The sequence below is a fragment of the Ornithodoros turicata genome, chromosome 4 (assembly GCF_037126465.1).
Source record: "Ornithodoros turicata isolate Travis chromosome 4, ASM3712646v1, whole genome shotgun sequence".
NCBI lineage: Eukaryota > Metazoa > Arthropoda > Arachnida > Ixodida > Argasidae > Ornithodoros > Ornithodoros turicata.
In genome coordinates, this window is record NC_088204.1 from 35,303,231 (window position 1) to 35,315,976 (window position 12,746).

At 47.2% G+C, this 12,746-nt stretch overlaps 1 protein-coding gene across 1 annotated transcript in view; it reads right to left on the reverse strand.

The window, feature by feature from the left end:
• The window catches only part of LOC135392976 (venom metalloproteinase antarease-like TtrivMP_A), a 91,502-nt gene that overhangs the window by 18,183 nt on the left and 60,573 nt on the right, over positions 1-12,746 (reverse strand). The window contains exon 13 of the mRNA XM_064623593.1: positions 241-363. Within this exon, the coding sequence (XP_064479663.1) occupies positions 241-363 (123 nt within the window). The remainder of the gene's footprint in view (positions 1-240; positions 364-12,746) is intronic.

Below are 12,746 nucleotides of genomic sequence, written 5' to 3' on the forward strand. Positions count from 1 at the left end.
TAGGGGGACCGTATAACATTTTTAGTTGTGCTCTGTAATGCCTGCTGGGAAGGACGTCGCGGAAGCTATGCCTTATAAATATCAAGAAATATATCGCCGAACCTTTATCGCTGTAACGTAATATTGGTGTGGCACGGCTGCCACTACTACTAAAGAAGTGAATCTCGTGAGTGCTTATAAATTACTAACACAAGACACCAGGGATCAGTCAAACCGCGAATGCTTCAGTGCCATACTCACCTTGTTGCCAGAAACAGTGCAGTTGGTTCCATCCACAGCTTTCGCAGTACCAAAGTCATATCGATCTCGTCCGCCGAGCTCTTGACTTCTGCACGGTATTCGACATTCGTCATGCTGTCGGTTCTGTAACAAAGTGCACATAGTACAACGCATTTATATGGTGGTAGTGGATTCTGTGGTTTTTTTTCTTTCTCTTGTTTTTTTTTTGTTAGTTAGCAAAGAAGGGTTAAAGTTGCGGTTCTCCTGGTGTGCGTATTGGTTAGTTTGTGTACCATTCCCATAAGCTGATTCATATGGCACAGGACATGTCCAACAAAACCCACAAGTATTTCCCTGAATAACTACAACGGCTTTGAGGCTTGGTGATATCGCTTGCGGATCTCGTGCATTCGACCTCCCTCATGGATATTTACGGTCCACTCTATGTATGTGCATAGTGCACATACATATCATCCGTGGCTCCACACCATGAGCCTCCTAACTCGAGACATGATTTGTGAAAGAAAGAAAGCGTACGTTGCAAGCATTCTCTCCTACGTTGCTTTCTATCACATACACCATTAATGTAAGCAATATTTTGTAAACGTCTTTGCCTTGAACCGAAAATTCGCTCAAAATATGTATGAACATGGTAGGAACTGCACAAATGACGATGTAGTGTCAATTGTGGTGTAGATCCCACGATGGTCAATGGATCTACACAAGGTCAGCAGCAATTCCGGGCAGGAAAGCTAACGGTAATGGTAACGGAAAGAGAAACCGTATATTACCGAAATTGGAGATGGTAGCGATAACGGAAACGCATACCACGGTCCTCCATTACCGGAAATGGAAACGGAAACGAAAATTATCGTCCGGTATTGAATTCGGGTGATGGCTATTCGTGTTGTGCGATGACATGCGAGTGACTTTTCATTTTATTTTGTATTTTGACGTCTCCATTCCCTGCAATGCTCTAAATACTACACGAGAGCATGGAAACAAAGGGCAATCTCTATCTCGAGGGTGCATTCCTTGCTTACCTACTCGCTCCAGTCCTCATAACTCCATGACATTAACACTTGAGACTTACACAACATAGACTCCACGCACTATACTCCACCATAGCATGAGGATGAAAGCATACGATTTTTATATATTATTTTACTTCTTTTTCATTTCATCGTGGCTATGGCAGTATTATTTACTACTGAGAGCGTCCGGCTATGAATGCGACACTGGATGAAGGTCACGCCCATCTCGAGTTGCTGGACTCAGAGTGACTGAAGACTGCACATCCCAACGGCGTAAAATTACTTGTGTAGTGTGTACGCGTGACACCGAAGCAGCGCTTGGGCAACACAGGGTGCCGACAGAGCTGGACGGTCTGTCCTCCCGCAGCTCTGTAACAGCGGTTCCAATACGGGAACCAGTAACAGAAACGTAACGGAAACAAAGCTGAAAGGGTGGTATTAGAAACGGGTAACGGAAACGAAAATATAGCAGTAACGAAAATGGAAACGGTAACAAAAATGCGTCCGTTACTCTACCCTGGTTCCGGGCATGTTCGGGCGTGGTTATTTTAAAGTGCAGGGTTAGTGCAGGTTCGATGAAGACAGCATTTATTTACAGCATATACGCTTTATCCGGCACGGACCTGATTCTGAGTTAGAATTTAGAATGCCGAATTAAGAAACACGATCTGAAAGGCCACGCGTTGCAGGTAGTCAGCTGATGCTTAACACTGGCAGCTGTTTTGTGTGTGAGGATGAGCAATAAAATCTCAATCAGATCCCTTGTAAAAGTTTCCTGCCGTTATTATTTCTAACTTCGTGACGTCATATTTAAACAGAATCAACGTACAATTAATTAGGGACAAATTAACTTTTCGAACCCCCCCCCCCCCCCAATCCTACCGCCCTGAAGCGACGTTAAGCATGCCGATCAATAGCATACTTCAACATGCTACAAATCACATGCAGATGTATATCCAATAACTGGATCCAAAAATTTCGCAATTATGAGCAAGCTAATAATAGTTATGCAGAACCACAAATCGGACCACGCCACCGGGACCCCTCTCTTTCACAACCATCCATGCCACCTGTTTCTTGTTTCGGAACACTTTGTTCTCAACTGATGCCTTATCCACGGATGCAGGCACCTGAATAGCCTGTCAGCCTTGCTGTGCAGTGTGTCGCATGGGTTTGCGGGGAGCATGACCTCAACAGATGTCCGTACCGCGTCCCCAGGTGTAATGTCAGCTTCATGTAACTTCGCTACTGCATTTAAAGCCCCAGGTCAGATTTTTTCTCCAGGGGGTAAGGAATATTTGATTGGCTCTGAAATGGGACAGGACAATCAGTGACGAAACGCAAATAACTAGAAAATGAGAGCGCTCCCACGGCCGTCCCTCGGTCGCGCATGCGCGCTCATCTCGGGCGGTATGATACAGGAGAGTCTTCCCCCCGTCAGGAAAAATAAAAATGTGCCAGTAACGTGCTCGAATGACTGAAAGCATTTCAATTCAGGAAGGGTCTTTCTCCAGCATTTGTCCACTGCGACGTGCCTCCTAGGATTATTTCAGGTGGGACTTCCTGGACACGGGATGACACACTTGAGCAGAAAAGTAAATGTTTGATAAGGTGTCCCCTGGGTTCATGAGAGCATTCCCTCTGACGGCTATAATGAGGCTCCTGGAGACGGTAATCGCAATAAGTATGCTATTTCCCATGAATTTCCGTTACCTCAGAATGACTGTTTCAGGCCACCATTATGAGAAGTCAGGGACGGTAAGCACGCGACACAAGCAGCAAGAGTACAATCTGCTACGCAGAGATGAATGCTCGGGACTGCGTCCCCTTGTCTTATAACCCTGTCACACGGCACAGCGAATGTAGTTCCCAGCGAATGTAGTTCCCAGCGAATGGCATTGGCAGTGAACGATATTCGTTCCGTGTCACAAAGTGAAACCAAGTGGCAATACACGAGAACACCATTCGCCCAGCGAATGAGTTCGAGGAGCTCATTCCCTTTTCCTTCTCGCACAGGATGTGTACCCTCGTCCGCAGAGAGGTAGCAAAAACAACAACGATAAACCGTTTGGAGAAATCAAACACGAATGAAAATGTCTTATGTTTTATCACAATGTTTTATCAACACTGTTTTCCTCTTTTATGAATGTTTTATAACAATGGAAATATATACAGGGTGTCCACGCTAACTGTGAACATATTTAAAAAAAAAATATATATAACACTTTTTCCAAGATGAAATCAATTGCAATCTAGCATATGCTCAAGGGCACTCCCTAGGAGGGCATTTGTAAAGTCCAAAGGCAATGTCTAAATTAACTTTCATTAATTAACTTGTTAATTATCAAAGCTACGAAGTTGAATCCAATGAGAACATCTGATCTCTTCGGTCACCTCATACCAATGCCGTTTGCACAAGAAAAATTCGTTCGATAAATCGTAGGCACAAAAATCGTGAAGGAACCGAATTTTTTTCTGTATTTTGTTCACTGCGCATCTTCGAAGACTCGTCTTTTCTTCACCCCCAATGTGAGAGGGTAAAAGAGCACAGTGCCGCCTCATGCGTCGAAGATGAGCCTTAACTTGCGGAAACAAAACAAAAACATATGTATGGGGTTACTCTATCGCAACTGCCGCTATCTTGGGTGGCGTTTTCTTTTAATCTTTTTCCAGGACAAAAGAGATGATAGTGAGCTCTTTCATCCTCTCGTATTGGGGGTGAAGGAAAGGCGCGGGTCTTGAGATGCGCAATGAACAAAATAAAGAAAAAAAAGTGTTTCTTCACGAATTTTTTGCGAACGAGCTATCGAACGGATTTTTGTTCTGAAAACGGCTTTGGTATCAGGTGACCGCAGAGATCAGATGTTCTCATTCGAACAACTTCGTAGCTTTTATAATTAAAAAGTTAGAAAATTGATTACCGATAAATAATTGACAAGGGGCGATAAAAAAAAATAATTTTGGATAGACCACACAACTGCCAAGCACGTACAGTTGGTTCCATTTGTGTAGAGCACTCCGTTTTTTCTTTTGTCAGTCAAGTATATAAGAGCGGGGGGATAGCAGGAGCTCTTTGGCTGCACGTATAGCATATGTTTGTGAGTCAAACGTCGCCACGCCAGTACTGGACAGCTGTTTTGGCCGGCCTTCTTGGGCCTCATCAGCAGTACGCAGGCAGGCAACGTTTGAGCGGATGGCGTCAAAAGGTCACGTGGCACGTGATCCCTCCCGTCAGGGTGTCCTAAGACACATTTGAAAGCCCAGTGCAAAGCCAGTCAAGTATATAACGGGGGGAATTGCAGGAGCTCTTTGGCTGCACGTACAGCATATGTTTGTAAGTCAAACGTCGCCATGCCAGTACTGGACAGCTCTTTCGGCCTTCTTGGGTCTCATTAGCAGTACGCAGGCAAACAACGTTTGAGCGGATGGCGTCAGAAGGTCACGCGGCACGTGATGCCTCTTGTCAGGGTGTCCTCAGACACCTCTGAAAGCCCAGTGCAAAGCCAGTCAAGTATATAAGAGGGGGGTGGATAGCAGGAGCTCTTTGGCTGCACGTATAGCATATGTTTGTAAGTCAAACGTCGCCATGCCAGTACTGGACAGCTGTTTCGGCCTTCTCGGGCCTGATCAGCAGTACGCAGGCAGGCAATGTTTGAGCTTTCAGAGGTGTCTTAGGACACCCTGACGGGAGGCGTCACGTGCCACGTGACCTTCTGATGCCATTCGCTCAAACGCTGCCTGCATGCGTATGCGTTGCATGGCTGCACGTATAGCATATGTTTGTAAGTCAAACGTCGCCATGCCAGTACCGGACAGCTGTTTCGGCCTTCTTGGGCCTCATCAGCAGTACGCAGGCAGGCAACGTTTGACCGGATGGCGTGAGAAGGTCACGTGGCATGTGATGCCTCCCGTCAGGGTGTCGGAAGACACCTCTGAAAGCCCAGTGCAAAGCCAGTCAAGTGTATAGGGGAGGAAAAAATAGCAGGAGCTCTTTGGCTGCACGTATAGCATATGTTTATAAGTCAAACGTCGCCATGCCAGTTCTGGACAGCTGTTTCGGCCTTCTTGAGCCTCATCAGCAGTTCGCAGGCAGGCAACGTTTGAGCGGATGGCGTCAGAAGGTCACGTGGCACGTGATGCCTCCCGTCAGGGTGTCCTAAGACACCTCTGAAAGCCCAGTGCAAAGCCAGTCAAGTGTATAGGGGAGGAAAAAATAGCAGGAGCTCTTTGGCTGCACGTATAGCATATGTTTGTAAGTCAAACGACGCCATGCCAGTACTGGACAGCTGTTTCGGCCTTCTTGGGCCTCATCAGCAGTACGCAGGCAGGCAACGTTTGAGCGGATGGCGTCAGAAGGTCACGTGGCACGTGATGCCTCCCGTCAGGGTGTCCTAAGACACCTTTGAAAGCCCAGTGCAAAGCCAGTCAAGTGTATAACGGGGGGAATTGCAGGAGCTCTTTGGCTGCACGTATAACATATGTTTGTAAGTCAAACGTCGCCATACCAGTACTGGACAGCTCTTTCGGCCTTCTTGGGTCTTATTAGCAGTACGCAGGCAGGCAACGTTTGAGCGGATGGCGTCAGAAGGTCACGTGGCACGTGATGCCTCCCGTCAGGGTGTCCTAAGACACCTTTGAAAGCCCAGTGCAAAGCCAGTCAAGTATATAACGGGGGGAATTGCAGGAGCTCTTTGGCTGCACGTATAGCATATGTTTGTAAGTCAAACGTCCCCATACCAGTACTGGAGAGCTCTTTCGGCCTTCTTGGGTCTCATTAGCAGTACGCAGGCAGGCAACGTTTGAGCGGATGGCGTCAGAAGGTCACGCGGCACGTGATGCCTCTTGTCAGGGTGTCCTAAGACACCTCTGAAAGCCCAGTGCAAAGCCAGTCAAGGGAATAAGGGGGGGGGGGGGAATGAGCAGAAGCTCTTTGGCTGCACGTATAGCATATGTTTATAAGTCAAACGTCGCCATGCCAGTACTGGACAGCTGTTTCGGCCTTCTCGGGCCTGATCAGCAGTACGCAGGCAGGCAACGTTTGAGCTTTCAGAGGTGTCTTAGGACACCCTGACGGGAGGCGTCACGTGCCACGTGACCTTCTGATGCCATCCGCTCAAACGCTGCCTGCATGCGTATGCGTTGCATGGCTGCACGTATAGCATATGTTTGTAAGTCAAACGTCGCCATGCCAGTACTGGACAGCTGTTTCGGCCTTCTCGGGCCTGGTCAGCATTACGAACGCAGGCAACGTTTGAGCTTTCAGAGGTGTCTTAGGACACCCTGACGGGAGGCGTCACGTGCCACGTGACCTTCTGATGCCATCCGCTCAAACGCTGCCTGCATGCGTATGCGTTGCATGGCTGCACGTATAGCATATGTTTGTAAGTCAAACGTCGCCATGCCAGTACCGGACTGCTGTTTCGGCCTTCTTGGGCTTCATCAGCAGTATGCAGGCAGGCAACGTTTGAGCGGATGGCGTCAGAAGGTCACGTGGCACGTGATGCCTCCCGTCAGGGTGTCCGAAGACACCTCTGAAAGCCCAGTGCAAAGCCAGTCAAGGGAATAAGGGGGAAAAAATGAGCAGGAGCTCTTTGGCTGCACGTATAGCATATGTTTGTAAGTCAAACGTCGCCATGCCAGTACTGGACAGCTGTTTTGGCCTTCTTGGGCCTCATCAGCAGTACGCAGGCAGGCAACGTTTGAGCGGATGGCGTCAGAAGGTCACGTGGCACGTGATGCCTCCCGTCAGGGTGTCCGAAGACACCTCTGAAAGCCCAGTGCAAAGCCAGTCAAGGGAATAAGGGGGGGAAATGAGCAGGAGCTCTTTGGCTGCACGTATAGCATATGTTTATAAGTCAAACGTCGCCATGCCAGTTCTGGACAGCTGTTTCGGCCTTCTTGGGCTTCATCAGCAGTACGCAGGCAGGCAACGTTTGAGCGGATGGCGTCAGAAGGTCACGTGGCACGTGATACCTCCTGTCAGGGTGTCCTAAGACACCTCGAAAGCCCAGTGCAAAGCCAGTCAAGTGAATAAGGGGGGGGGAAATGAGCAGGAGCTCTTTGGCTGCACGTATAGCTATGTTTGTAAGTCAAACGTCGCCATGCCAGTACTGGACAGCTGTTTCGGCCTTCTTGGGCCTCATCAGCAGTATGCAGGCAGGCAACGTTTGAGCGGATGGCATCAGAAGGTCACGTGGCACGTGATGCCTCCCGTCAGGGTGTCCGAAGACCCTTCTGAAAGCCCAGTGCAAAGCCAGTCAAGTGAATAAGGGGGAAAAATTAGCAGGAGCTCTTTGGCTGCACGTATAGCATATGTTTGTAAGTCAAAGGTCGCCATGCCAGTACTGGACAGCGGCTTCGGCCTTCTTGGGCCTCATCAGCAGTTCGCAGGCAGGCAACGTTTGAGCGGATGGCGTCAAAAGGTGACGTGGCACGTGATGCCTCTCGTCAGGGTGTTCTAAGACACCTCTGAAAGCCCAGTGCAAAACCAGTCAAGTGTATAAGGGGGGAAAATAGCAGGAGCTCTTTGGCTGCACGTTTAGCATATGTTTGTAAGTCATACGTCGCCATGCCAGTACTGGACAGCTGTTTCGGCCTTCTTGGGCCTCATCAGCAGTACGCAGGCCGGCAACGTTTGAGCGGATGACGTCAGAAGGTCACGTGGCACGTGATGCCTCCTGTCAGGGTGTCCTAAGACACCTCGAAAGCCCAGTGCAATGCCAGTCAAGTGAATAAGGGGGGGGGAAATGAGCAGGAGCTCTTTGGCTGCACGTATAGCTATGTTTGTAAGTCAAACGTCGCCATGCCAGTACTGGACAGCTGTTTCGGCCTTCTTGGGCCTCATCAGCAGTACGCAGGCAGGCAACGTTTGAGCGGATGGCGTCAGAAGGTCACGTGGCACGTGTTGCCTCCCGTCAGGGTGTCCTAAGACACCTCTGAAAGCCGAGTGCAAAGCCAGTCAAGTGAATAAGGGGGAAAAATGAGCAGGAGTTCTTTCGCTGCACGTATAGCATATGTTTATAAGTCAAACGTCGCCATGCCAGTACTGGACAGCTGTTTCGGCCTTCTTGGGCCTCATCAGCAGTACGCAGGCTGGCAACGTTTGAGCGGATGGCGTCAGAAGGTCACGTGGCACGTGATGCCTCCCGTCAGGGTGTCCTAAGACACCTCTGAAAGCCCAGTGCAAAGCCAGTCAAGTGAATAAGGGGGGAAAATGAGCAGGAGTTCTTTCGCTGCACGTATAGCATATGTTTATAAGTCAAACGTCGCCATGCCAGTACTGGACAGCTGGTTCTGCCTTCTTGGGCCTCATCAGCAGTTCGCAGACAGGCAACGTTTCAGCGGATGGCGTCAGAAGGTCACGTCGCACGTGATGCCTCCCGTCAGGGTGTCCTAAGACAGCTCTGAAAGCCAAGTGCAAAGCCAGTCAAGTGTATAAGGGAGGAAAAAATAGCAGGAGCTCTTTGGCTGCACGTATAGCATATGTTTGTAAGTCAAACGTCGCCATGCCAGTACTTGCACTCACCACACCTCACAAATGCACTCACCGTTTCTCGTTCTTCAGGTTGGTTACCTCAGGGGTGCTTATACGTACGCACAAATGACTTTTGCTTGTTAGCGGTGCCGTGCCCAGGCTATCGCAACCGCTATGTTTGCCTGCATTGTATATTGAGTTACGGCATTCGCAAGAGCATTCTCCTGTCTAGTGATATCGCATCGAATCCTGCTGTTTCCTGGTTGCTGTTGCTGTGTTCGGGGGATATTGAGTAAAATCCTGGCCCACCTAAGACTAAAACACAAGAAGATGTTCTTGCTGCGCTAATGCTATTACAGGAAGGACAGGACAATCTTCTTCGTGAATTTCGTAAAATGCAGGAAAGCCAAAGATCCGCCGAGGTTTCTCTTCGGTCTCTTACGGATAAAGTAGTCGGTATTGAGAACGAGTTAGCTAAACTTCGTGATCTGTCCAGTGATAAGACCACTGTCAAATCCTAAGTATCAGCTCTATCTACCACTGTTACTAGCGTGTCCTCCCGCCTTACGAACTTAGAAAATAGATCACGTCGGAACAACCTTGTGTTTTACGGGTTTAACGATTCTCAAACCGAGACATGGTCGCAATCTGAAAGGCTTGTAACTTCTGCCTGTTCAACCAACTTGAACATAGACATTGCACCGAACGAAATTGAACGGGCCCATCGTCTCGGGAAACATGTACCTGGAAAGAACCGTCCCATTATTGGTAAGTTTCTTTCGACCAAGGTTAAAGATCAGGTTATCTCCAAAAGCTCAGCCTTCCTATCAACGGATCTGTCCGTTTCCCAGTATTACTCACCTGCCACCCGTCACGCCAGGTGGAAGCTTATCGAACACGGACGTTCTCTTGGGCTCCCCTTTAAACTTCGCTTCGATAAGTTATTTGTTGGTGATAAATGTTTTGTCTATGATCACGCTTCTGGTCATGTGCAAGAGATACGAGCACAAACATAGCTAGCTTCGCCATCTGCAAAGGGCTGTCAGAGCACTCCACCCCGACAGATGTCAGTTATCTTTTCGAATATTCGAAGTATTCTTAATAAACAAGACGACTTATCAAGTCTTATTCATGACTGCTCTTCTGATCTTATCATTCTAACAGAAACGTGGTTAACACCAGATATAAACAATCGCGAAATATCTTCACTGTATCCAGCTTTTGATATATATCGCTCTGACAGAGCTGAACGTCGTGGTGGAGACGTTCTCATTGGTATCAAAAGCGATGTACAGTGCACAGCGGTTGACATTTTGTCTCCCTTGGAAACATGCTGTGTCATGTTATCATTTGCGTATATCAAACTCCTTGTTGTCGTTTTCTATAGGCCACCTGACTTTGTTGGTTTTTTGCCATTATTTAATTATGTACTCTCCTCGCTAATAACTCGTTTTCCTAATGCTACAACCTGTATTTTTGGTGACTTTAACTGTCCAGGTATAGATTGGTCAGTCCCGTCTGGTAAATCTGTAGAGGAATCTGGCTTTGTGGATATTTGTCTCAACTTCGATCTTTCGCAGTTAATACGGGAACCAACTCGTGCTGCTTGTTCATCGTTATGTACCCTCGGTCTAATGCTTGTTAATGACCCATCTATTTTTGGTTCTGTTTCATTTCCAACCTCACTTAGCGACCACAAAACTATACGTGTCACGCTGCGACTACCCCCTCCAGTTAAAGAGCCGGTGCGTAAGACAATTAAACCATTTGTCCGTGCCGATTTTTTGACAATTAACAATGAACTGTACTCCTACCTCCCATTTTTCATGCGTTCTTTCGATGAACGTTCCGTGGAGGAAAATTGACAGCTCTTTCGCAACAAGTTTACCGATTTGGTTGACGCACACGTCCCATCCGTTACGATACGCTCCGCCTCCAGGGAACCTTGGTATTGTAATCGCCTTAAAAAGCTTAAAAATAAGAAACAACGTTTATTTCGTCGGGCCAAACGCACTGGTTCTAGTCTGGCATACTTAAAGTATAGGGAATGCTCATGTCAATATATTAGGGCTCTCCGCAAGGCCAGACATGATTTTTACAACTCTGAACTCCCAGCTATGCTTTCAACAAACCCTCGCAAATTTTGGCTAGTTATTAATCCCCCTCGTGTTGAACCCATTAGCCTAACTGATGCCGATGGCTCAAGGATAAATGATGCCGAATGCGCTTGCATCTTCAATTAAGCTTTTGCTACTGTTTTTACGAAGGATAGTATAGCCATCGTCACAAATGTAGCCACTCCTAATAGTAGTTTCACAGCTATGGAGAAAATTGTGATCTCACAGGCCGGGATAATCAAGATAATCGACGGGCTAAAGTTATCCTCCTCAGCTGGACCCGATTCCATCAGCACTAAAATGCTTAAGAATACCAGGGTAGTCACATCGTTATACTTGTGTGCCATTTTTACGCAATCACTTCATCACGCATATGTACCTCATGACTGGCGACAGGGGAAGGTTATTCTCATTTTTAAACAGGGCGACAAGTCGTCTCCCTTAAATTACCGTCCTATCTCCTTAACAAGCATATGCTGTAAAATTCTTGAACATGTCATCAACTCGGCTATCTCCTCTCATCTTGGAAATAATTTTTTCTTCAAACACCAGCACGGTTTCCGCAAGGGTCTATCGTGTAAAACAGCTGTCTTTGTTCAGCTCGGACATACATTCTAGTATGGACCGCGGTTGACTCTCGATGAAAGCGTTTGACTCTGTTTCACACTGTGGCCTTATCCATAAACTGTCATTACTTAATCTTCACCCGAATGTTGTCCATTGGATCCAGTGCTATCTTTCCGATCGAACACAGGCCACACTTGTAAACAACTCCCTTTCTTTCTTTGTCCCTGTTTCTTCTGGTGTTCCGCAAGGCTCTGTTCTTGGATCCCTTCTGTTTCTTATCTTCATTAACGATCTTCCAGATTCTTGAACATCCTCTGTCAGCCTCTTTGCAGATGACTGTGTTGTTTACAGACTCATTCACACTCATTCCGACCATTTGGCCCTTCAGCAAGACCTTGACTCAGTACTTGCATGGTGTTCATCATGGCTTCTTCCCCTGAATTCTGCAAAGTGCCATCATCTTCCTTTTTCTCGCTCTAAAAAAACCCTAACGTTCCAATACCACCATTGGGCACACTCCCGTTCCCTCTTCTTCCCGTTACAAATATCTGGGTCTTAATTTTTCAACTAACCTCTCCTGGGCTGACCACATACACAATGTCGTGAATGATGTTAACCGCAAGCTCGGTTATCTTCGACGCAATCTAAAACAGGCACCGACCGATGTCCGATTACTTGCTTACAAAACATTAGCCAGACCCAAACTAGAATATACCACTGCCATCTGGGACCCCCACCAGACTAGCCTTATCAATCTCCTTGAATCTGTCCAAAACCGTGCAACTCGTTTTATTCTCTCTGACTACTCCTATCCTTCAAGCATTGCATCTCTTAAGTCGTCAATTCATTTGCCTCCGCTCTCGCTTCGTAGAACTTTCTTTTGTCTCTGTCTTTTTCATAAATTCTATTACAACTCTTCTATCCGTCCCTCCTTTGTTGCTCCAGCTCATTACATCTCAGCAAGGTGTGATCATTCATGTAAAGTAATGCCCATAACGTGTCGCACTTCTTATTTTTTGTATTCTTATCTTCCCCATACTATTGCTGCTTGGAATGACCTTCCCCAGTCTCTCGTCTCAGTCTCTGACGCTGCTGTATTTCGTAGCAGGTTGTCTACATACTTTGGTTTCTGATCTGGTTGTTGTGTTTGGTTTTTTTACCTTGCCGCCAGTACCGCAAGTTTTATGTACATTCTGCATGTTCTTGTATGCTTATTTGTGACTTTGTTCCCCCCTCATGTAACGCCCCGCGAGGGCACTTGAGATACAATCATAAATAAAATAAATAAATCGAAGAACTTTCTTTTTTATAAGTATCTGTCCGATACCACCTACA